The sequence below is a fragment of the Oikopleura dioica genome, chromosome 1, assembly GCF_907165135.1.
Source record: "Oikopleura dioica chromosome 1, OKI2018_I68_1.0, whole genome shotgun sequence".
Lineage (NCBI taxonomy): Eukaryota > Metazoa > Chordata > Appendicularia > Copelata > Oikopleuridae > Oikopleura > Oikopleura dioica.
Genome location: NC_137291.1, coordinates 11,860,206 through 11,884,057, shown reverse-complemented (window position 1 = coordinate 11,884,057; position 23,852 = coordinate 11,860,206). Strand labels below are relative to the sequence as shown.

The 23,852-nt window shown below is 40.7% G+C and overlaps 9 protein-coding genes and 1 non-coding gene across 10 annotated transcripts; 5 read left to right on the top strand and 5 right to left on the bottom strand.

The window, feature by feature from the left end:
• Positions 1 to 78: 78 nt before the first annotated feature.
• LOC145695915 (trafficking protein particle complex subunit 6b-like) lies at positions 79 to 1,624 on the top strand. Its single transcript, XM_081772964.1, has 4 exons — positions 79 to 215; positions 1,098 to 1,226; positions 1,269 to 1,416; positions 1,458 to 1,624. The coding sequence occupies exons 1-4, from the start codon at positions 105 to 107 to the stop codon at positions 1,529 to 1,531; spliced, it is 462 nt and encodes a 153-aa protein (XP_081629090.1). The 5' UTR covers positions 79 to 104; the 3' UTR covers positions 1,532 to 1,624.
• On the bottom strand, positions 296 to 908 carry LOC145695916 (uncharacterized). The gene is made up of 2 exons (XM_081772965.1): positions 585 to 908; positions 296 to 541 (listed from the first exon to the last, which is right to left on the bottom strand). The coding sequence occupies exons 1-2, from the start codon at positions 828 to 830 to the stop codon at positions 383 to 385; spliced, it is 405 nt and encodes a 134-aa protein (XP_081629091.1). The 5' UTR covers positions 831 to 908; the 3' UTR covers positions 296 to 382.
• Positions 1,545 to 2,951, top strand: LOC145695904 (uncharacterized). The gene is made up of 4 exons (XM_081772953.1): positions 1,545 to 1,706; positions 1,749 to 2,238; positions 2,284 to 2,582; positions 2,625 to 2,951. Exons 1-4 carry the CDS (start codon positions 1,660 to 1,662, stop codon positions 2,839 to 2,841), a joined length of 1,053 nt encoding a protein of 350 aa, XP_081629079.1. The 5' UTR covers positions 1,545 to 1,659; the 3' UTR covers positions 2,842 to 2,951.
• Positions 2,952 to 4,406: 1,455 nt separating this feature from the next.
• On the bottom strand, positions 4,407 to 4,488 carry TRNAL-AAG (transfer RNA leucine (anticodon AAG)). The gene has a single exon. It is a non-coding gene; the product is annotated as a tRNA-Leu (tRNA).
• Positions 4,489 to 10,832: 6,344 nt separating this feature from the next.
• Positions 10,833 to 14,021, top strand: LOC145698698 (T-box protein 2-like). The gene is made up of 5 exons (XM_081775913.1): positions 10,833 to 11,174; positions 12,425 to 12,695; positions 12,741 to 12,847; positions 12,982 to 13,217; positions 13,265 to 14,021. The coding sequence occupies exons 1-5, from the start codon at positions 10,945 to 10,947 to the stop codon at positions 13,897 to 13,899; spliced, it is 1,479 nt and encodes a 492-aa protein (XP_081632039.1). The 5' UTR covers positions 10,833 to 10,944; the 3' UTR covers positions 13,900 to 14,021.
• A 1,550-nt stretch (positions 14,022 to 15,571) lies between these two features.
• LOC145710957 (uncharacterized) lies at positions 15,572 to 16,427 on the top strand. The gene is made up of 5 exons (XM_081788668.1): positions 15,572 to 15,707; positions 15,748 to 15,895; positions 15,935 to 16,014; positions 16,057 to 16,191; positions 16,230 to 16,427. Exons 1-5 carry the CDS (start codon positions 15,622 to 15,624, stop codon positions 16,342 to 16,344), a joined length of 564 nt encoding a protein of 187 aa, XP_081644794.1. The 5' UTR covers positions 15,572 to 15,621; the 3' UTR covers positions 16,345 to 16,427.
• A 776-nt stretch (positions 16,428 to 17,203) lies between these two features.
• Positions 17,204 to 18,102, bottom strand: LOC145711239 (uncharacterized). The gene is made up of 5 exons (XM_081788969.1): positions 17,944 to 18,102; positions 17,768 to 17,900; positions 17,563 to 17,725; positions 17,389 to 17,515; positions 17,204 to 17,314 (listed from the first exon to the last, which is right to left on the bottom strand). The coding sequence occupies exons 1-5, from the start codon at positions 18,085 to 18,087 to the stop codon at positions 17,222 to 17,224; spliced, it is 660 nt and encodes a 219-aa protein (XP_081645095.1). The 5' UTR covers positions 18,088 to 18,102; the 3' UTR covers positions 17,204 to 17,221.
• A 305-nt stretch (positions 18,103 to 18,407) lies between these two features.
• On the top strand, positions 18,408 to 20,834 carry LOC145712181 (uncharacterized). The gene is made up of 8 exons (XM_081789867.1): positions 18,408 to 18,728; positions 18,772 to 18,888; positions 18,930 to 19,007; positions 19,068 to 19,184; positions 19,373 to 19,611; positions 19,798 to 19,897; positions 19,942 to 20,158; positions 20,204 to 20,834. Exons 1-8 carry the CDS (start codon positions 18,410 to 18,412, stop codon positions 20,832 to 20,834), a joined length of 1,818 nt encoding a protein of 605 aa, XP_081645993.1. The 5' UTR covers positions 18,408 to 18,409.
• Positions 20,835 to 21,405: 571 nt separating this feature from the next.
• Positions 21,406 to 22,456, bottom strand: LOC145703105 (uncharacterized). The gene is made up of 3 exons (XM_081780420.1): positions 22,223 to 22,456; positions 21,744 to 22,025; positions 21,406 to 21,703 (listed from the first exon to the last, which is right to left on the bottom strand). Exons 1-3 carry the CDS (start codon positions 22,341 to 22,343, stop codon positions 21,453 to 21,455), a joined length of 654 nt encoding a protein of 217 aa, XP_081636546.1. The 5' UTR covers positions 22,344 to 22,456; the 3' UTR covers positions 21,406 to 21,452.
• A 12-nt stretch (positions 22,457 to 22,468) lies between these two features.
• On the bottom strand, positions 22,469 to 23,843 carry LOC145703095 (uncharacterized). Its single transcript, XM_081780410.1, has 3 exons — positions 23,421 to 23,843; positions 23,179 to 23,375; positions 22,469 to 22,774 (listed from the first exon to the last, which is right to left on the bottom strand). Exons 1-3 carry the CDS (start codon positions 23,528 to 23,530, stop codon positions 22,497 to 22,499), a joined length of 585 nt encoding a protein of 194 aa, XP_081636536.1. The 5' UTR covers positions 23,531 to 23,843; the 3' UTR covers positions 22,469 to 22,496.
• Positions 23,844 to 23,852: the final 9 nt, after the last annotated feature.

The window sequence follows — 23,852 nt, the reverse complement described above, 5'->3', positions numbered from 1 at the left end:
TTGGTGAAATCTTTTAAAACTGGAATTAGTCTTTAGATTTCTAACACCCTTTTCTTCCGCTCTCTGTCTGAATCAGGCCGTGATTTTCTCGTTTTTAGATCAAAATGGAATCGTACGCGCTATTCGAATTTTTTCACAATGAGCTTGCTGATTGGAAAGGTTTCAGTGCAGATAAAGATGAGCATATTTCTATACTAGAGGATATTGGATACAAGGTGAGTTGTAAGTGATTGAACGGAAAGGATTCTCTTCTGCAAATATTAATGAGCCGGGTTATAATTTTTTTCAATTTATTTTCATTCAATGGAGTGTTCATATGTTGGGAAGTGGTATGTTGAGTCGATACAGTTTATTTTTTTCATTGCTTCGGCCATTTGCGTATTCACCATTCGTCTTGTCTTTCTCGTTTCGTGTAGAATCGTCGACGGCCATAATTGTCTTCAGAGCCATCGATCGGCTTCAGCATCTCCCGGCGGTGGCATTCCCAGTTGAAGTTGAGTGCTTCCTTGTAATCGTTCTGTGTGGCAATCGTCATCAGAGGCTGAGAAATTGCGATAAATAGACATTTATAACATAAAACTTACCAAAAGGCTATCCAGGGCGAACTTTCGAGAAATTTTCGGATACTTGATGGTCTTGTAGATGATATCCCGGGCGATCGTCATATGGTTAGCATGCTTTTCGAAGTCCATTGCTTCAGAATAGTCCACAAGTAGAAGCTGCAGCTCTCTTACGGTGAAAGTTCGCTGTTTTTCTCTGTTAGAAACCCATTCTCTAAACTTACGGCCTTGCTCGTTCAAAAACCGTGAGGATCCCGCAGTATCTGGCATTTTAATATTCCGGTCGATGAATCTTCTCCGTCCCGAACCAGGCGTATTTTTGACCGTCCCAGACCAGGATTATTTTCTGTAGTTAAAATTCTTTTTTTATGATATTGACTGTTTTTGTCCGATTTTGTCGAAAATTTCCTGAAAAGAGGGCGCACAGTGATGCTCAGTGGGAGAGCATACCGCCCGGAGAATTCTCGTCCCCTGCTGAGAGAACTAGCGTTTGGGTTTATCTGATCCCGAAGAGATAAATTGATGTTCTTTTTCTAGGTTGGGATATCGCTGTGCGAGAATATGTGCAAAGACCGACCACGATTCAAGGAAGAAGTTGACGTGCTTCGATTCCTTTGCCGCGATTTCTGGGAATTGTGTTTTCGCCGCAGTGCAAACTCACTAAAAGTAGGCAACTTCCTTCTTCTATCTATTCATCTCTATCGCTAGACTGATAATGCTGGAACTTATGTGATTCAAGACAGTGAATTCCGCACCTTGACATCGTTGAGCAGTGGTAAACAGTATCTGACAGACGCGCCAAAGTTTTTGGCTTATCCTTGTGGACTTTTACGTGGCGCACTCTTCGCTCTTACATGTAAGTTTTCCGTTTTCTTCGGCAATGATTGATCTTTTCAGTAAACGCTCATGTAACTGTAGAAGTGACACAAATCCCCGCCGCCAAATTCAAAATCGACATTTTGAGGAAATAACCCAACTCCGTTATAATTTTTCATTCTGCCAATTCTCAATTCCTTCGCCCTCCTTTCATTTCATACTAAAAGATATAAAAGCTCAATTTAAAAGCGTTCTAGTAATAAAATTTTCTTTATTAGAAACGATGAATCGACTAAAAGCAGCTGGTCAAAGACATTTTACATTTGCAAGGTTCTACTCAGATCTTCTTTCAATTCTGACTGTATGTTCTAGGCTCACAGGGACAGTACTAGACTCAGCACCAGGCGTCGTGTTGTTGAAAACCGATACATTGAAGTTTTGCGATGAAATTTACGAAAATTTCCGCCTCGTCGGAAATCGTGGGGAGGCATCAAATTTTCAGCTTGAAGAGATCCACCATGTCAATTATTTCTCCAAAGAACCACCACCTCCAGAAGGGTTCAGAATCACAGTTACTGGCTTCGCTCATGCAGTGCGTTTTTACGATCGAAAAGTCGTCGAAACTTGCTATGGAACAGATGAAGACATTAAAGTGGAGCACTCAATGAAGAGACATGAAATTAATGCTCAAACGATGATCCCTGCTCTTCCAGGTGCTGCTGACGAGAATCACGTGCTCGTGCACAAGCTTCTTCACAGCGTCTACTTCAATAAAGACTCTGAACTGGCCTCCGCTGGGTTAGCTAAAGTCAGCTCAAGAAAAATGGGCACGCAAGTGTTTTTCACCGACTTTATTTCCAAGGTACTGATTTCAACTGATCAGAAAGCTCTTAAAATCCGATCGTAGAAAAATCCTGATGAATTTCCATATTCCAAAGAAGCATATTCCCAGTACTTCGACACGACGAAAAATCTAACGAAATTTGTCCGGGACATCTACGGAAGAGATCGAATAAAAGTCCAAACAATCACGAATCAGCCGACTTTGAACAACTTGGAGAAAGCTAGGCTAAGATTTGTCGCTACTGGAGCAATTGCGCAGCTGAGGACGAAGCCGGATTATGATGATTTGTACGATCCGATTCATCAGAATAGAATCTTTGGCTTCAGTTTTCATACGCTCGACCGATCGAAAAAGCTAGAATTGTAAGAATAAAGTCAACTTACCTCAAAATAAATCTTTTTTAGTGATGAAGATGATCCAATTCTTTCATCAAATTTTCTGTATCGTAAAAAAAGCTTTCGATTCCCAAGTCTGGATGCTGCTCTACGAGATGACTTCAACAGAAAATTAATTAAAGAAGAAGTGAAGGGGCAAATGCGAAGATCTTTGACAGAAGAGGATGATGATTCTGTTGACTCTTTTGAAAGCTTAGATCAGGGTTCAAAATCACCTAGTTTTTAGGTGAGGTGAGGTGAGGTGATGATTACAAAAAAGGTGCACCTTTAGGTGCACCTAAAAAAGTCCCAAATCTGAAAAATTTTAGGTGAGGTGGGTGAGGTGATAGATTGGAAAAAGGTGCACCTTTTAGGTGCACCTAAAAAAGCAAATTTTTGAAAAATTTTAGGTGAGGTGGGTGAGGTGATATTCTGAAAAAGGGTGCACCTTTTAGGTGCACCTAAAAAGACGGATTTTGAAAGTTTTTTTAGGTGAGGTGGGTGAAATTTAGGTGATAATTGATCAAGTGTGGGCACGGATTTTGCTCCTGACTTCGATTTCAAGTCCTTTGAAGTTACTCTCAAATTTCTTCCGGGTAATCCGCAGATTTTTCTGCGAGTCTCCGCGCGAGTAGATCGAGTAAATGGGTAAAGGATAATCGCGAGCTACTCGCGAAAATTTCGCCTAGAAAGAAGAAAATTCGCTCGTCTGATTGCCTCGAGAAAAAGGGTTGCGGGTAATCGCGAGCTACTCGGCAGAAATGATAAAACTAGTAGAGCGGGTAGCCCGTGAAAAGACTCTCCGCGGGTAGTCTCTTGTAGCTGCTCTTGCCAAGTGACTGCCGAAATTGGCAGCTGCCAGTGGCAGTCGTGGCAGTACTGCCAACAAATTTCGAACTCTGCTCTACGCGCGAGTAATCCGTTGAAAAATCTGCGGGTTGCCCAGTAAAAATGCCGGGTATAACCAAACAACTCGAAATCAACAGCTAAGTTTTAATTTCAAACTTTAAAACAACTCACCGAGAAAAAAGGTGCACCTAAAATCAAAACATTCCTAGGTGAGGTGAGGTGAGGTGATGATCACAAAAAAGGTGCACCTTTAGGTGCACCTAGAAAAGGCCCAAATCTTCAAAGTTTTAGGTGAGGTGGGTGAGGTGATGATTTCAAAAAAGGTGCACCTTTTAGGTGCACCTAAAAAAGCTTCAATCTGAAAAATTTTAGGTGAGGTGGGTGAGGTGACAATTTGCACCTCACCTAAATTGAACAAGGTGCACCTTTAGGTGAGGTGATTTTGAACCCTGGCTTAGATACTGACTTGAGAAAAAGATTGAAAGACTATCAAATAAATTATGAAATCTGAATGATGGAGGTTGATATTTTCTTCATTTGTTAGTGTCTATTCAATAGACTCTATTGCATTTTCTTCTATGACTTCAAAAAATATTGGTCAGAAAGCAGTATTTTGGCAGGATGATACGCTGGGAAGAAGTAATAAGCTTGCTCTCTATTTCCGATTATTTACTAATTGCCGGTCGTTTAACTTGACAATGCCTGGACTTATGTAAAACAAGACAGCGAGTTTCGCACGCTGACAGGGACCTGGGCAGTGGGAAGTTGTTTTTTGACAGACAAGTCGAAATTACCTGTGCTTATCCGAGGGGATTATTGCGTGGCAGGGTCATTATTTAATTAAAGCCAAAGACATTTCGTTAAAAGCATCGTTCGTGGGTGTTATCGAGTTCTGATGATTATCAAAATGGACAAGCAAAGACTCAAAAAGGGTTGATGTCTTTGCTCAAAAGGAAAAAAGTTTGACTGAAGTGGGATTCGAACCCACGCCCCCGAAGAGATTGGAGCCTTAATCCAACGCCTTAGACCGCTCGGCCATCCAGTCCTGGGGAGCAGTCGAAAATAGCTTTATATATAGCGCTCTAGAATGAATATACGTTTTGTTGCATAAAAACTGCTGTATTCAACTTTCGAAAGTATCAAGAATCGATTATGTTTCACAATTTCTGTCAGATAAGTTGACCACGTATTAGACTGTCTGAGCGCGGTCGCGGCGGATCAAACCGTAATTGAGGGATCAAACGGCCGCTCGGTGAAATATACACTCTCCTTGGTGCAAGGCCAAAAGCGATAAATTATTTTGTGCCGGACGGGATCATCCCTTGACCACTTCAGATCTACTTTCGCGCAACCACTTCCGGAAGTCGAATGCTTCGTCTTTTTTTTCTTTCTCAGGGCGGCAAAATTGCGGCCAGAATAAGATCATCCATAATTTCAATTAAAATACTGTACTCAAAAAGGCCTTATTGAATGAGACTTATTCAACTGAAATAAAAGCGAGGATGAAAGAGCTATTCCGGATTAAAACATTTTAGCATGATTAGTTATAATTAGTAAAAGAAAAATTTGTCAGTCTTTTCTGCCTCGTGTGAGTCTCGTTTTTTGAAGTGCCGCCGTGGTGAATGATGCGACCACCGCCTGGCGCCAGTAAGAATGATGTACCGTCCGGTTGTGGTAAATATTTGTCGAGTGGCAGCGCGGTTTTTCACCTTTACGCGCGACAAATGACAGATCTGACGAGTGAAGAAAAAACGATCATTAGAGTTTTCTTTAATGAAAACTTTCGGGTAATGGTATACATCGGCGCGGCGCTGCTCGCTCGATCCGCGCTCCGCCAGAACCTATTTCTCACGAGGCCGTAAAATCTGAACGGATAAAGATTTTTTCAAAATTTAAAAAGATTCTGAATAATCAAAGTCACGTCTATTAACACAGCAAAAATCGTTATGATTGTCAAAGAGGAACTATCTGAAAATTGCCAGTTTCCTTCAAATGACATTTTCTTTGACATTTCTCATCCAAAATTTTTGAAAATTAGACTGTCTTGTAGAGAATCGTCAGTTCTACAAATCCTGTTTTTCAGATTTTTGTTTCAAGCTCTTCGGATTTTAATAAGCGACCTTGAAATCAGCGCTGTGAAGGCGTGGCGTGAGAAATAGAGAGCGGAGAGGCGGGAGAAGAAGTAGCGCTCTTTCCAAATTGCGATGTAAAATTAATGAAAGCTCAAAACAAAAATCTGAAAAACAGGATTTGTAGAGCTGACGATTCTTTACAAGACAGTCTAATTTTCAAAAATTTTGGATGAGAAATGTCAAAGAAAATGTCGTTTGAAGGAAACTGGCAATTTTCAGATAGTTCCTCGTTGACAATCATTACGATTTTTGCTGTGTTAATAGAGGTGATTTTGATTATTCAGAATCTTTTTAAATTTCGAAAAAATCTTTATCCGTTCAGATTTTACGGTCTCGTGAGAAATAGGTTCTGGCGGAGCGCGGATCGAGCGAGCAGCGCCGCGCCGATGTATACCATTACCCTTAAATGAAAATTAATGAAAATACCAATATTTTCTATGAGAAAGAGTTTATTGCAAAAGTTTTGGAACACAGCAGATTGATGGCTGTAGATTATGAAGTGTAAATTATCAGATTATTTTGGAAATTTGTGAATTTTAACGGTTGGTATCGCCTCAATTCAACAAATAGATCAATTGCATCCGCATGCATCAGAAACATTTTCCCTTTTTGTTCATTCATGGGTAATTGATAAAGAAAGCTTCAAGACGTCTGTAGATAATTGACTCTTGGTGTTTCAGCGCATTTTTGTCTTCTGAGAGTGGGTTTTTTCCAACGCTGCCTCGACAAGTTTGAACACGAATGAAGGGAAAATGATTCACAAACTCTCCATAAAAACTCTACCCAACCGGTCATGAAACCATTGAAAAGATTTGAATCAACTACTAGAGATTCCAAGCCACAGTTTCAGAACTTGAATTCATCGTCAAAAAAATGTTCATTTGGGGTTGTCCGACTCCAGTGCCAGCTAGCGAGAAGAAAACGCAAGGTCCTGTCGGGGAATTATCTCCAGCGGATAAACCACCTTCGTGCAAAGACCAATCGTTGACTAAGAAAATTAAATAGTTCTATCATAGAACTGCTATGATTTATCCTGTTTCTATCTGAAAATATCTTGGAATAGATTTCATGAATAAAGTTTATTCAAATATTTCAAAGATGAGTAAGTCCTTGCTGCATAAATATGTGTCAAAATAAGCGGTGGCGAAATTGAATCCCTTAGACGTCTGGGGTACTTCCGGTAATGTTGTAGAAAGTCATCACATGCTCGTTATTTGAAATGACCGGTTACTTGGTAGTGGCGACAAATATTACACCGCGGCGGCGCCATGGCGGTGGTGTCAAGTCGCCGCCACTTCCGGCCGCGCCTCCATCCTCCATTTTGGGCACTTGAAGAAGCTACCCCGCCAAGTGCCAACTTAAAAATGTTGAATTCACAAATTACTAGCCGCCTCTGGGTCAGCCCAGGTCAACGGGAAAGTGAAAAAGAAATAACCAACATGTGGATATTCCAGAAAAAGAATAATTACAGACGCCAAGGCGACGAAAAAGGAGATAATTAGCCTGGGAAGGCGCATTCTTAGGGCTCAAGATTGTTGAAAGAAATAGTGGACAAATGTGTTTACTGAATACTAAATATTTTGAACCAGGAGGCAGTTTGAATTTATAACAAAAAAAAAAGATTCAATAATTTTCATTTTTTCCTTGAATAATCTCAATATTTGCCAAAATAAAATCTAAAGAAGAGAAAGCTGAGAACTGCACTTTGAAAGCTGAATCGTTTTCAATTCCAGAAAATACGCTTGTCGGTCAAAATAAAGTTGCCAAGTCTGTCTGCGCCGTCACGGATTATGTTCGACGCACCATTGTCAGCAGGAACGATGCCCTCGACCATAATCACATTTCAAAAATCCTCGTCCACCTCAGTCTCAATAATAATGATCCGCTTGGATCGTCCTCCTGCCGGGCGCCGTCTGGCTCTTTTTCCGTGACAGGGGTTTTGAAAGAAATCGGTAGAAAATTTGACCGTGAGGGCTGTTGTTTGTCTAATTGCGGGGGAGATTATTAACACCGGAAACTGTCATGTAATCGGGTAATTTGTCAAAATTTCGCGAAGAATATCTCACGGGGCAAAAAAATGGGTAAGAATTTGGGAAATGTGAACCTGAGCTCGGTGGAGTGCTTCCGATTACTACCCGGATGTCTAGACCACAAGGCACTTCCTCAACGCGATCAACAGCGCAAGCATTGACATTTTATACATGCTCAGGCTAATTCCAACCCTACAAGTGGTCGTTTAGAACATCATCATCTTGTTAGACGCAAATTCACGCAAACCAAGATTTTCTTACCGCATTTCTTGAAAAGACGACTTCTTCTTGCTCCAGAAAAAGAGCATCTTTTGATGGAAAAATAAGAACTTTTTTGAGCATTCTTCTCAAATCGGACATTTTGGAGGGGTGTGGAATTTGTATCTTTGGTTGATGTGTGTGCACGATTTCCAGTGCACAGGAAAAGGGGCCCACATCAAAGTGGGTATTCGCTTCCTAGATATGCGAGTGCGACAATCGGTTCAAAGTCTTGGCAGGGCGGGTGCGGCCTCCGAGACCGGAAGTATTCGCTCTATCAACGCTCAAGTGGAGGCCTAATTGACACCGAGCATCTGGGTGCAAGTTCTCGCGCACCGCAAATCTCACCAAAACGCGCGGCAGATACCCTTAATTAGACCTTCTTACGAGATATATCTCCAAGAGCACAAAAGACTAACTATTCGTTTTGTAAATTTAACCTTCAAAAAAGCCAGTTGTTCTCCAACTTGTTGAATAATATTAGTTTCAAAAATGTATAAGCTTTCTTTTTTCGGTGTCAAATCTGACAAGTCTGTCTCGGTGCTCCTCTCTGAAGCAGGGTGTCGGAACGATGCCTAATCTGGCGCCGACGATAAAATAAAGCTTCGCGAGCTGGCACTCCAGGTTTTATCCCGCCCGCTTCTTGTGTATCTATCGTGCATTTTCGAAAAAAATGAACAGTTTTCATTTCGATTTTGGCCGATAATTGGCTATAATGCCTCCTCTTGAACAATCCTTGCCAAAAAGAACAAGAAAAAAGGTTGATTCTATCACAGCTCGATTTTTTGTTTGTTTACCAACTAGAAAGAAAGTGATAATCATGTTCGATCGTACCAAACTAGGAGGAGCCTGGTAGTCTTCATCCGAGTGTTGTTGTGGCTTTTAGCACCAAAAATGTCCCGTGCCAAGAAAAAAAAAAAGACGAAGAGCGATAGCCATCTAGCCTGGCACTTCTCGCCCTGCTCGTGTTGATGCTCTTCGTGGTTACAATACACAAGAGCCACTGTCTCTGGCACGCGTCAGAGTGGGCAAGAAAATGTGTCCCAAGCGTTGTTCCCAAAACAACGAAAAGTGATTCCAATCAAAGTCGCTAGTTGTCGTTTAATGTTTATTTTGGAGAATCGAGCGAAGATGTGCTGAAAAGTCAGAATTGCCTTGTTGCTAAAAACTAATTTTAACAAGAAATCTTGCTTCATCTGGTAACTTCATGAAATCATTCTTCTGTGAATCTAAGAAGCTCTGAATTCTTTTTGGAACAATGAGAATACTCCTCGTTCCGATTTAGCTCAAGGTACAATCTTTACGCTTGTAAAATTAAGTATCCTAATTAATCTCGATTTAATCGATGAAATTAGTCGGCGTTCCTTTTTGCTCCTTACATTAGTTAGGCTTACAATATAGTTTGACTAACATATAAACAAGATGGTTTTAAGAATTCCTCCAAAATCAGATGAGTTCTTCATGCTCGTCTAATTTGCAAATAAACAAGTAGCAGATCGAGGTCAATGGAGTTGAGAAGAAGGTACTTCGATTTGTAAACTCATCCTCGATCGCTATCTGATCGTTGACAATTATCTCAGGCTAAAATTTCGCGCATTAGTAAATAACACCCAATTTCGGGAAATCGACCGAGATTTTCATCAGATATCAGCCTTAGTTACCTAATTATGAGCTTGAGACTCTAACTCGTTGAATTGTTGAATCAAAGATTGACTTGTTTTAGCAATATTGAGCTGGATTGAAGGATCTTTTGTTGAATGCAAAATTGAGCTTGTCTAGTGATAACAAAGGCACATCCGTAAATCCAAGTCGATTGAAGTTTGATATTTTTCAAACACGCTCTTCGGAAAGAAACAGCTTTGGATGGAGATCTGAGAAACTTTCAGTTTTCAATTTCCAATTTTGAGTGAATTGTTTTTCATAGCTCGTGGATTAGCCATCATTCGATTGGCTTTTTGCGGCGTAAATCCGCTCCACCTAATCCACGCAACTTTTCACAATGAATGAACATATTTAGGAAGTCGTAAAATGAGGCCAAGTGTACTGAAACATAACCTGTTTTATAGGCTGTAAATAATATCCATCAGAATATTCTACTGCGACTCCGGCAGAATTGGGAGCTGAGATTCTCGTAGTGCGACAATGAGTATTTTCTGTAGCTCATCCAGCTAATGATTCTGTTTCTAGAATAAGCTTTCTCGCAGTGGTGCGGTGGTGGTGCGTACGCGCCTTGTTGGTGCCGCCTTGACGCCTGGAAAGTATCTCTCTCGTCCCCGCGAGAATCTGGAGGGCCGAATCTAACCAGCATTATTGCTGCCCGCACCCCTCCCTGTCGTGTATCACCACAATACAATACACTAAATATAATTTCTGGTGTAAATATTAGCACTTTCGAGGTGCCACTCTGGCGCTGAGTAATTAATTGAAACAAGTAGATAAAGCGATTTCTTGTTTTGGGGCCAATAATTATCGCAAATGTAAACGAATCTTGTCAGTCTTCTTAGTACTGAAAAATATATCTTACTATATATCGACCGTGAAAGTAAAAGGGAAAGATTTTTGCTTGAAAGACTTATTTTTCGTTGAAATCTTATGCAAGGAATGATTTAGGCTCCTTCCTGCGATGATACTTGGCTTCCTAAACCCCCGTCTTTTCAGAGCGGGTATCAAGTGAAATCCGCTGATTCGAGGCGTCGGCGCCAGGCTGGGTGCTGCGGACAGTGTTAGTTAGCTCGTCAGCGCGCGTTGATCCCCTTTTTTGGTGGTGTCAAAAGTGGAGCTGGGTGGAGCGACGCACTGGCGCCGCGATTAGAGCCCGCTGGTCGCCAATCGGCGGCCGTCGCAATCTCAACTCGCACGTTTGGGCTACCTAGCGTGTGAGTTTAGCGCCACCTCCCTGCTCTACACTTTTTCTCGCCCCGCGCTTCCCCTCGACACCTAGCAATCTTTACTCAATAGAACATCTTACAGCTCACACATCACACTAAAATTACAAAAGAAAAAAAAATCCAAAAGAGCTAGAAAAACAAGAAAACAAAACAGAGATAAACCAAAAAGCTAGAAATACAGAAAGAACCAAGGATGAGCATCATCTCGCCCTTTCTCTCCCGCCACCCTCCAGTTGCATCTCAGAGGCCCTTTTTGGGGACCCCAGTTTCTGGTCCTCCAGCACTTCAGAACTTCCATCACAAGATGCTGCAAGAAAACGGGCAGCAAGTCGACGACAATCCAACTGCGACGCTGGAAAATCAAGATCTTTGGGACGAATTCGCGAAGATCGGAACTGAAATGGTCATCACTAAAAACGGAAGGTATGTGCTAATCCGGATTTATTGTAAACTAGGCATTTGTATAAAATGAAAGCAGATTCTGATTTGATTCAAGTGTTTATATATGTTATTAAAACAAAATTAAACGGTCTAATTTGTCGTTGCAAGTGCCAAAAAAGGACTTGCAGCATACTAGAAATTATTCAAAAATAGACTTAGATTTTCCTTTTCTTTCTTTTGAAAGCATAGAGCATTGGAGGCGTCAGATTGACCGCTGAATCTGAAACCTAAGCCCCATGTTGTAATCCTTTTAAAATGTACCAGAGGATTTCTGGTCTAATTTTGATGTCAGTGTGAAATTTCAGCGACATTGTGGCGCGCGCCAGGACAAAGTATGCAGCGCCAAGTCTCAGCCCAAATTGAAAAGCTAACAATTTATGATACTAAACCTCGACTAGAATTAACTCCTATCGACTCGCTACGATTCTCACTATCTTGTTAAAAGGCTTTCATAATCTTTCGTATCCTGAATAGGTTTTTCGATTGACACTTTAAAATACCTCGATTAGAGGCAATTTGAATAGCAAAAAAACTATATATTCTTTAGCTAATTTACGCTCTCGCACGTGTGATTCATTCAACTGTGAAGCATTTATTACAGGTTGAAATTGGAACGGCTAGACGTAGCTCACATGTTTTCATTTTCCCCGATTCTGAAAACCTGATTTCGCAAAACAAGGTGAAATGGCTTCCCGGGGGCTCGGAAGCGCGGGTTTAGCAACTTACTTAGGTTCACCGGACGATCAGGAGCGCGCGAATACTCTGAGAGGAGCTTCCGAGTGTTGGCGCCAACACCGGAAAGCGCCGAGGATTACTAGACAGACGGCACCTCCAAACTCCGCCTTTTTTTCTCGTTTTTCTTCAAATATTCAAATTCAAATGAATGCGCTTCTAAAAATAGTCGAAACTAGACTCGTTTCAGATTTCACTTCGTTTCTTTTTCAAACCGGAAACACGGTGCGGAAATCTAATTAGAAACCGATTTTCCGAATAAGAACCGGACAAATGCGATGAGCTGGGGGATTATGGCACTTATAAGCACACTGAGAAATACTTTTTTGAGCAAATTTGAGGTCTCCCGCCGCCGGATCATCCCCCGATTTCATTTTTGAGCCGCATTGGCGCCAATCGTACCGCCACAATTACCGCCGAAAATATTCTCGTAAATTGCTATCTTATCAGAATCTTAGTGAAACAAACTGATTTTCTAATCTAACCTCGATTTTTTTCAGGAGAATGTTTCCTTCGCCTCAGATTCGCATCTCTGGCCTCTCGAAGACCGCGAAATACTGCCTCTTCATGGAGATTGTGCCGGCAGACGATCACAGATACAAATTTCACAATTCGCGATGGATGGTGGCCGGAAAAGCGGATCCGGAAATCCAGAAGAAGTGGGTTCCGCATCCGGACTCGCCTGCCTCGGGAGAGCATTGGATGACAAAGCCCAACATTTGCTTTCGAAAAATGAAGCTTACCAACAATATTGCCGAGTCGGGCGGACATGTAAGAATTCCAGCAAAAGAATAAGTTACTAATTGCAGCATTTAGACCGTGCTGAACAGTATGCACAAGTACCAGCCGCGCTTCCAACTGGTTCGATGCTCCGACCCATCTATGATCCAGTACCCCTCGCTCCTGAATTCCAACCTTGTCAAGTACGTGAACCACTTGATAACACCCACTCGAGCCAATTTCAAAAATCAACCTCTTCATCCCATTTTTTTGTTTACGCTAAACAAAACGACCGTTTTTTAAAACTTGCTAAGCAGCCCCTTATTTTCATTTTTAGGTCGTTCATATTTCCCGAAATGGAGTTCATCGCCGTCACTGCTTACCAAAACGACAAGATCACAAGACTCAAGATCGACAACAACCCCTTTGCTAAGGGCTTCCGCGATACAGGCTCCATCAGAAGAGACAAAAAACGATCCGCTTCAATCATCCGAGGCCAAATGGAACGGGCAAAGAGAGCGCTAGGAGAGAGTTTGCCACCTCCTGCAAAAATTTGCAAATTCGACTCATCTGGTAAGAAACTTTCTTCACACAAAAACAGCTTTTTACCCTATTTTTAGTCGTTGATGAGGAAGAAATCGATGTCGTCTCAAATGACGAAACTGAGCCAACGACAGCATCACCTCAACTTGAGCTGACACCGAAGCCTGAACTTCCAATTATAGTTTCCCGCGACCAAACAGTTCCCTCCCAGTCTCGCAAACAATCTGTCGAGTCCGAACCCATACAGCAGACAAGTACGAGTCCATCCTCAACTTCTGGATCTGAGCGAGCAAAAACTAGCAGCGTTGACGGCAACATCCCTGCTCTGAATATTCCGAGCGCAATCTCTCCTCTGCCCGCTCAGAAAACTCTCCAGACCAGTATCCCTGGACTCCTTCCATCCCTTCCAACGCCTCAGAAAGATGTCTCTGTAGAAACTCTCCTGTATCTTCGCCAACTCGTTCAACCTTCTCTCAATCCTGCTATTACGAGTCCCCTTGGTCTTGGAGGTCTCAATCCGATCGGCCTCAACATGGGTCTGACGAGTCCCCTCCTCAACCCTTCGTTCAATATGTTTCAATCACCACTTCCTTCTGTCGGAGCCTTCCCTCCCAACAACCTGTATTCTCTTTACTCTGACGCCACAGCATTGTATCTAAAAAGCCGCGAGACCATTGCCCAACTCGCCCGACAAACAAGCATTCAGAAGTGAATTTTAACCTGCTACTTTTAATATTTATGAACCAATGGTTTTTGTATATAACTTGCTACAGCTTTCTACTATTTCATAAAATATGAAAATTATTCTATTGTGAAACTACTCGTTCTGTAAAAATCAAATAACTCTTCAATAAAAGTTCAATGTGAAAAGTCTTTTCCTCGTCATTTTTCTACAGTAACCGGTCAATTTAAGATCACAGGGGGCCAAAAGCATTGAAAATAGGTATTTCAAAAGAATCGTTGCATCCTGTTTTGAAGAACACAGCTCTCAGGGAATCAAGTTGTATTTGGATTAATTTCCCAGCAACTGCGAAATTTGGTACGGGCAAATTCCTTTCGATTTCCGGCGCGCGAGAAGGTTTACATTCCGGAAGTGGCGCCAAAACTGGCACTTTGTGCCGTCACCGGCTAAGATCGACCGCCGGTCGCTTATTTGTGCGCTCGATGGCCCTCGATTAACCCCCGGAAGTAGTTGGCATTTGACGGCGATTTAATTTTGTAAGCCCGCGCTGGATAAAGAGTTACATAGCATCGAGCAAGGAATCAAAGCTGCTGCTCCGCCAATGGGTTAAATAAACACTCTTCGAGTTTGCGTAACTTCAATCAGATCTAAAATGCAAAACGAATTGCGACAAATCGCTCAAAAACAGATTAACAACTGAGCTCTGTCTTGACACTAATCCCGAGCTCCGTTAAATGGCCGCAATAATACTCAAGCCACAGAATAACCATCTTAGGCGCCAGGCTCAGCGCCCCGAAAATTCCCTCTAAAATACTCGAACCGACCAAAAATTTCAATCGGAAATGAAATGGAATGTCCGGGATAAACAACGCTGGGAAATTGAATGTAAATACATGGGTACTCGTGGAATTTCTCGAGCAAACCGGAAATCGAAAAAAATTCTAGTGGCTCGCTCGTAGAAGTTTTTATAAACAAGAAATGGTGTAAACATGGACGAGTTTATACCTAACGCTCTTGAATAGTGAAATGGACTCAAGTGAGTATGAAATTTTGAAATTCAAGAAATTTTTACTATTGAAATTTCGTTATACTTTTCTTGAGAAAAAAAAAACCGATGAGGTCTCGTCTTTAGCTAATTATTTTCGGCGCGTACAAGGTCTGACAATTGTTGTGGCGATGTTAATCCCTTTAGAAGATGATATCGCGCGCGTGTGTGTTTTGAGTGTTGTGTTGTGCTGCTGTAGAGGAGGCGGGCGGTGGTAATCTGCGCGATTTGGTGTAATTTCTGGTGGTGCTGGCGGTGCTGATGTCAACTCCGCCGCCCCTGTGCCGCGTCGCCTGGTCGCCTCAATCTTCCGACCAGCCACATAACGCCGCATAAATATACATTTGCACATTCACAACTCGTAAAATGCAAACAGACCACAGTCGAGGCCAGCTTTGCGGTGTAAATCAACCTTTCCAAGAAAACGTGAACCCGTCTCAGACTCAGATTATCTAAACTAAACACTGTCTTCCCAAGAAAAATAAAACTCGACTTCCAAATTATTTTTTCCTAATCGACCAACATGCACTTAAAATCCTTACTTGGGTAATAATAAAAAGCTGCGGAACGTGCTAAAAGTCTACATCAAATATGTACATATAATGATTCGCACGGTTTGACGGCGACTCTGTAATAATTAACCTGGAGCGACATTCCGCACAATTGTCTAGCAGTTAATCTCTTTTAAATCTTTAAAAAGAGAAATCATGGAAGACGCAACTGCCGCTTTTGACGAAGCCTTGGACCTGCTAAAGGGAGCTTGGGACTCCGCAGTCGAAAATGGAGGGGACAAGTAAATTTTAAGAGGGTTTTTGTCCTTTATAAAATTCTAGAGGTGCGTTGGAAGAAGAAAGGGATGAATTGGCGACGAAACTTTCTGACATGACTCGAGCTGAAGAAGTGATCCGCGAGAAAATCTCCGAAAAGCAAGCTGAGCAAGAGGCAAAGCAAGCTGAAATGGAGGAATTTCAGGAAATCAAGGTAAAAGAAATATGATTCCCTATTCTTAATTATTTTCAGGGAAAACTAGAAGAAATTATCGAGCGACTGGGACTCGAAAATGAAGAAATTCAAGCAATCAAAGAAAAAATCGAAGAAGAGTTAGTTTCATTTCCATAAAAAAGGTTCTCAAAAATATTTAGATGCGAAGCAATTGGCGCTGAAAACGCAAGCTTAGCGGCAATCATCGAAGCCGCAGAAGGCAAAGCCGCCGAACGAGACGCACTCAACGAGCAAAAAGAAGAGCTTGATATTCAAAAGACAGAGCTTCAATCAAAGTAGGGGATCATTTTGCAGACTGTTTAATCGTTCCTAGAATCGATGCTGCTCAGGCTACAAACGACAAGCTTGGCAAAAAAATGAAGAAAATCATCAAGAAAAAGAAGAAGCTCGAACTTGCTCTCGAAATTATAGGCTCTGATTCTGACTAGTTCTGGCATGTTTTTTGAAGAAGATTGTTTCTAACGCAAATTTCTAAATAAATATTGGCCTCAAAATGACTTTGACAAATCTTCAAGGCCTTTTTCAATAAATAAAAATATTTTAATAACACTGGTGGTTTATTTAAAATTTTTTTAACTTTAATTTTTGAGGCAACAAGATTTGTGTGGAAATAGTTGTCATGGATTATTTTTTCAAATCTCTCACATAAGTGATGCAGATCAGAATAATTGCTACAAGAATCATCATTACAATATAACAAATTGCTATAACAACATAACAACTGCAGGCACGCAATTTACTCCAGAAATTGCTTCTTCTAGTAGAAAATCGTTGGAGAACATCAGATGGTTCTGTTGATGGCGCTGGTTCAAAATCAGATTCGCTTGGAATTGAATTGAAGTAAGGAGGAGGACGGGGAATCGGAACTAATTTTAGGTTAATTTAATTTCTATAGCTCGAATTTACCGGATGTCCAGTGAGCTGTAATCTTCATGCAAGCTTCGTATGAAGGTGGTGCGTCCGCAATACCTTTTATCTGGGTATTTTTCTTGGATTTACGTCCTGTTGCATAAAGGAAGTTTCTCTCTCGATCGGCCATGTTGATCAGGCTCTTTTATTTTTTTTTTTTTCAAAATGTGTAGTGCAATTTTTTCGTTCTGTAAATTGCATGACCGGTTGGACGAAATATATAAGGAGGGTTGAGGAGCGACTTTCCGTGAGACATCGGCCTGCGGTATGCCGCCAACTTATTAAGATTGACTCATTTTATTCTTAGTGTCATCAGCCGGGTTTTTTCCTTTTCTTTTAGAGAATCCGACAAAAGCAATGGAAATTTTGGATTTTTGAATAATTTATTTAACAAGATCATAAAGCAGTGTGGTTCAGTTCATAGTTCGTAATCGAAATGTCGGATTTAGAAGATTCCAATGATATACTGCGACCAATGAGCTTTTCGGACTCAAAAACTGTTCAATCCTTGTAAGAAAGACGAATCAAAATATAAATCAGTTTCAAGCCCTTTCCTTGTGAACATTTTCTTCGACTGTCTTTCTTAACTTGGATCCATTTTGCCCGTCATAATTTTGCTGCAGCTGATCAAAGCCAAGCTTCTCCAGATCTTCCTGATTGTTTACGTTGATACTTACAATCGTGACGCGGCTAGAGTAAATGTCAATGCTTTTACTACTCATCGTTGTCTTCGTTACCTGATATTGACATTTTTCCCTTTGCAATCGAGCTTCACTTCATGAGCTCTAGTTTGAGGATTGAATGGCTCTCCGTAGTCGTCGTTGTTGACCATTGTTGTTCTGGTTTGAGGTTCTTGTCCGTATTCTCTGGCTTTCTTGTTCTCTCGCATTGTTTTGACCTCTAAATCGATTTATAAAAATTTGGAAATTTCGATAATTTCACCTTTAGCACAAGCGAAAAATCCCCTCAAAATATCGACAACCAACGAGCCAACACCGTCAACAACAACATCTGTGTCCTCCTTGATTTCATAGAATTCTCCCATGCAAATAAGACACGAGGCCTTCAAATTTCCCTTTTTTGAAATTAGTGTTTCTCTTGTTTATCATCAGCTTTACCTCTGAAAATGAATCCTTCGGTCTGACTTCTACAATTTTATCCTCTTTCATAAACACAAAAACGTCTCGATAAAAGTACGCTTCAAAACTTTTATCGATAATTTTCCCATCTGGAAGCTTAAAACTTGTCCCAATTTCTGTCATCGTAAGTTTTTTTTCGCGATCTAAAATGAAAAAAAAGACAAAAATGTCAGCAAAAGAAGACTGTGTTTGCACATGAGTTTCTGAAGAGCAAATATATGAAACTGTCTGTAATAAAAGACGGTAAATGAAGATTTTTTACGAAACACTGTCATTTTCAAACACTTTACCGACTTGCTCGCATCTATTAATCTTCAACATTGACACTTATAACGTCTGCTATTATGAGCGAACCTGCAGTTGAGTTATTTTTCAACTGAAAAACAGATTTCCTAAAGACTAAATCACTTGTCGCAATTATAATCTGCGGTCGTAATGTTTGAAAATGACCCTAGATTTCGCTCGGAAAACTGGATCACTTGCAGAGATGCTTTTAGCTGTGCTTTCGCTTTTTCAAAGAGTTCATGGAACTTGTGATTTATTCACAATCGAATGTCATGATACCGGTGCTCAATTCACCTTAGATACGGCTTGCTATAACAGTACCTCCGATGTATCTTTTTCGTCGGATCTCTCTGGAGTTTATTTGGCCAGAAGTCATAACGAAAGTACAGTTTCTGGGGATTGCATCGTTGCTGGCTCCCATCTTGCTGAGTACTACAAATGCTTTACTGCAAATGAAGATGCTTCAGGTCAAATTGATAGTATGAGTTTACTTTTGAATCTCAATTTTAAATATTTTTGAAGCGAACTATACGGCTGAAATAGTCCATAGCATGACGATCGATGGCACAAACTTAACAATCGCCCGATATGGCGAAGTTTTCTGCGAGCCCAGAATTTCTATTGATGACTCGAAGAAAGGTTGATAGTTTGTCTTCCTATACTCGTTGATTAAATTCTAGCGATGCTCATTTCTGAGAAAAAAATCGTTGGTAGCCAGCCCCAACAAAATGCACCCGTCATCCAAATCGAAGTCAACGGTATGAAGCTCATGCTATGGAGCTAATGAACTACTACCAAAAAATATCAAATTATTTCAGGCGGAGACACGCTCGGAAGTTACGTGAATGTCTCGGTTAAAAGTGTGACTGACGATGAACTTTACAGCCAAGAGCTAGTTGACTGCAACGTCACATCAGAAGGTCATTTATTTCAGGGTTCAGCAATTATCGCATAAATTATTTTGTCAAACTAAGCTCGTTATTTTATCAGACATTTTGCGACCCTTTCAAAGTTCAAATTCTTGAAAATGGAGCAATAACGGACACTGGAGTCAAATTGAAGGGGGCGTTGTTGTCAGCTTCGGAGCTTCAATTCAAACGGTTTTCGCTACGTTTCAATGTAGCAACTGCCTTCGATGTTTCTTGCTCAGTGATTCTCAAGTCCACAAATAGTAATTCTGCTGTGATAACAACAACGACTTCGACTTCCACGACGACTACGACAACAACAACTTCGACAACAACACCGAGTGCTTCGGGATACTTCACTGTTCTTGCTGAGTACACAGATGACGACAACGATTATGCAAAAGCACGTGACTTGACGTTCGTTATTTCTGAAGATGGAACCTTCCAGGAAAGAGTCGAATGCTTTTAGTAAATCATCAAGATTATAAGCAAGACTGTCGATAAAAGGCAGATCGGAGTTATAGTTATAATTTCCAGGATCTACAAGAGTGCGCGCATACGTTGTTTCAAGGGTTTACGTACCTTTTTGCGGGACCACGGTTTGATTTCACTGTGTCCGTAGATAAATTGATTTCTTAAGATCTCAAAAATCGAGTCCTGTGGTGTTGTTTCCTTGGCACTTTCTTTGGAAAAAACTGCTGATGAATCAACAGCAATAGCGAATATTGATGATAATGCTGGTAAGCTAACCTCATCAACTTATTTCAGGAAAAAATGCTTGTAGTGTATCTTTGCTTCAACTTTAGTCCATATAAGACATGTCAGATGTTTGATGGAAGTAGTGTTAGCATGATCACTTCTGATGCGAGCTACGACCACGATGGTGCTTGTCTCGCCAATTACAAGGGGTACCCTTTAGCTGTGGGAACTTACAGTGGCGTTCAAGTGGCCTACTACTCGGCAACAACCGGGTGGAACTATCTTGCTGATCATCCTGGAGAGTATGGAGACATTGAATTGTGAAAATATGATATAAAACTGTTAAGAAATAGCAAAAACGGTGGCTGCGTGAATGTAGACACAAAAGTGGTCAAAATAGGAGGGGACGACAACCCGAACCAAGTCTACATTTTCGAAACCTTGACAGACGTGTGGACTGATGCCGGGACTCTTCAAGCGTCCCACGGACGGTTCAAGACTTTTTTCTTTTTGAAATTGTCTATTTCAAATTTTCCGTTTGTTTCAAGTTTTGAACCGATGAAGCAATACAACTCTATCCTTGCTTTCGGAAACATCATATTTAGTACATCTCTCTACAACGGAGCTATTTTGGGGATAGAACGCATCGACATTTCTACATCGACAATTACCTCGAGCATGATCTACACGCTTCCATCCCAAAGTTACATGCAGAGTTCAGGGGTGACCATTTGGGCATTGGGCATTTGGGCAAATCGGGCAATTTTCGGGCAAAAACGCTTTTGGGCGGGCATTTGGTCGGCTCAACGCGTGAAAATAGGCTGGGCAACATTGGAAAAGTCGGGCATTTGGGCATTTTCTGGGCAGTTGGGCACCATCGGGCAGTTGGGCAAATGCCCACCGGGGGAAATCATGAACGTGGGCGTTTTCCTGTCCGCTTATTGGTCGTTAAGCTCAGAAACAAGAAAAAAGATATAAGGAGAAGGTTCTGCAAGGGTGTGTGAAGTGGACCTTCATGGTTAGCTGTCTACCCTTGACCTCCAGATCCTTTTTATCCCTCATTTTTCCAAGTTGTAAATTCCAACCCCATTTTTGAACCTCTTTTCGAGACGGTTATGCAAGAGTGTGTGAAGTGGACCTTAATGGTTAGCTGTCTATTCTTGACAACCTGATCGATCTTTTACAAAATTATTTTTAACCGCTTTTTAAATATATTTCAAACCTTCTAAATCTTCAACTGTAATAAATTATTGAGAGAAATTTAAAAAATTAAAGTTTTAACAAGCCCGAAATGTCGGGAAAATTTTTGCCCGAAAAATTGCCCAATTGCCCGATTGGGCATTCTGGGCACATTGGACTGGTCGGGCATTTGGTCGGCCCGGGTCTTGATTTTTGGTATTGGGCGGGCAATTGGTCGGCCCGACGATGATTTTTTGCCCAAATGGTCACCCCTGCAGAGTTACAGATACAAAAGACCAGTTCTTTTAACAACCGGTCAATATGATTGCGTCTAAGAAAACGAAGAAAACGATCCTCTAACATGTAATATGTAAAATAGATACTCTTATTTATTCAATAAAGTAAGAACACAATTTTCTATTTCTTTCTCCTTGAATCATCACTTCTAGGCAGCATTCCTTGATAAGTAGCATTTCTGACAGCAAATGGTCGGCCAGCATCAGCAGAATAGTTTCTCATTTTCTTCAGCACCGATGCAGGTTTTATCTCGTCAGGGGAAAATCCAAAGAACTGTTCGTGCCTTCTTTTGCTCATGTTTTCTACTTTGTGAACTTTTCGTCGCCCGTCTGAGTACCATTGATCAGCGTGAATAGCATCAGAATATGTCACTATCAAAAATGAGCTTTATATTTTTTATTTTGATTTTACCTTGGCCAGGATTTAAAATTTCTTGGTTCATAAAAGTTTTGTAAGCTTCTGTAATAGTTTTAAAATACTCGGCGTCTCGAATTTCTTCGTCGCCGATATCCGGATGATATTTTAACGACAACTCAACAAATCGGCTTTTTACTTCTTCTTTGGTCGCATCGGGTTCAACTCCAAGAATATTTTTAGCATACGCGATATCGGCAACGAGAGGGTATCCTTCATCGTTCAGAGCGTGGCCGTTTTTGATGGCTTCTTCTTGAGTTAGTTCTTCGTCAGAGAAATCTGTAAAAAGGGATTTTCATAGAAATTTTCATTTTCGAAAGAATAAGTTTTTTTTCTTTGAAAGACTATAATAATTAAAAAATTGGCATGAATATTAATATTTTAACATCATCAGCCAGATGATCATTATATTTCAGTCGATTCGATTTAATGCCATGTAAGAATTTTAGTAAATTGAAAATAAATAAATCCCACGCCTTGATTCGCCTCAGACTTTCCGATAAGAAGCTGGTACGCATCTCCGATCTCTTGAAATCTCGCCTCTGCTTCTGCAGGATCTGTTGTTTGCGCCCTATCCGGATGATACTGCTTCGCCATTTTCAAATAAGCCGAATGAATTTCTTTCTTTGACGCTCCGCTTTCGATTCCCAACAGAACTCGCGCATTCGAGTACTTCTTCCCGATGTCAAGTAAGAGTCTCGTAAATCTCATTCTAAAAGAATGAGGGAAAACTTTTTATAGATAAAATGTTTATTTGTCTGTTTCTTCTTTTAAACGTCTTTGAATAGCTTTTTCTAAAACTTCGCGGTGTTCTTTTTTGTACTTTTCGTTCAGCTGCTCCATTTCTTCCAAATAACTGGCTTTGGGAAAGAAGCTTTCGGGGAAAATCTGGCGCCGGAAGATAATGATTATGAAGGAAAGTGTTAGGGCTACGAGATGGAAGTATTTTTGGTTGACTTCGCTAGGTGGTGTTTCGTGATGAGTTGGTTGGAAATTGAACTCTTCTCGTTCTTCTCCTTTGTTGTAACCTAGAAGATTAGTCGATTGTTTGCGATAAAAGATACTCAATTTTTTAAACGTTTTAACAGGTTAATTTGAAAATATCGACAGTTTTCAGGAGATAAGAACTTGAGTATTTTGAGAAAAAAAAACGATTAATTATAGTTTTTTTTAGTTATAGTCTATAATAGTCATCAATTTGATGCGCAGGCTCTAACTATTCCATCGCTTTGAGTTTCATTTCAATAAGTAAAAATGCTTCTAATCATTCTTATTTATATTGAGAAACAGCTGTACCAAACAGTCTGTAGGCCAAACCGTCAGCTGATTTTTATCAAGATAGTAGATCTACTATTGAAATGCAACCAGCTTGACATACGGGCAGATAGGAAAGAATCGACTGTCCCTATGTTCAGTGGGAAACAATAAGTACCTTTCTTCATCTGCGCCCAGCGATGTTCCTCATCAGAATCGTCAAACTTGAAATCATCATATTTTCTCCTCGGCCCAGAATGCCTCGCCGCATTTTCTGTCGCGTTCTTTGATAAAAGTTCGAAAGCTTCTCCGATTTTCTTAAATTTCTCCGCATCTCCTTCCGGTGCATCTGGGTGGTACTTCCGCGCCTTTTCTCTAACAAAAACTGATGAAGAAAGAATGTTATGATTTTTAAATTACCTGTAAGCCTTCTTTAATTCTTTCTGTGGGAAAATTCTCTGCTCCAGAGGAAGATCCAAAAGTTTGATGGCATCTGCTCGCCGTAAAAGGTTAATTTTTGTAAAACGCATTTTTAGAAACTCGAAATTGACCCAAACGCTTTCTTGCGCAGAGGCCAATCAGGACACGAGGAGATTTGCTCGGTAGAACTTTCTCGAGCGAGATGTTCGATTTTTCAAGACCATAATCAAATTAACTTTCGGTATTTCTAGTCATATTTGAGTCTTTTTATTAGTTTAATTAATCAATTACATGGATCCCCTCTTTTACCGCTAAAATTTATCTTTTTATTCTTCTAAAAATATATTTTGATTGGAAATGAATTCTTTTATCTTTTCCAAAAAAATTTTTGGCTTCAAAAACAGATTTCTTGGACCATAAAATTAATGGTGC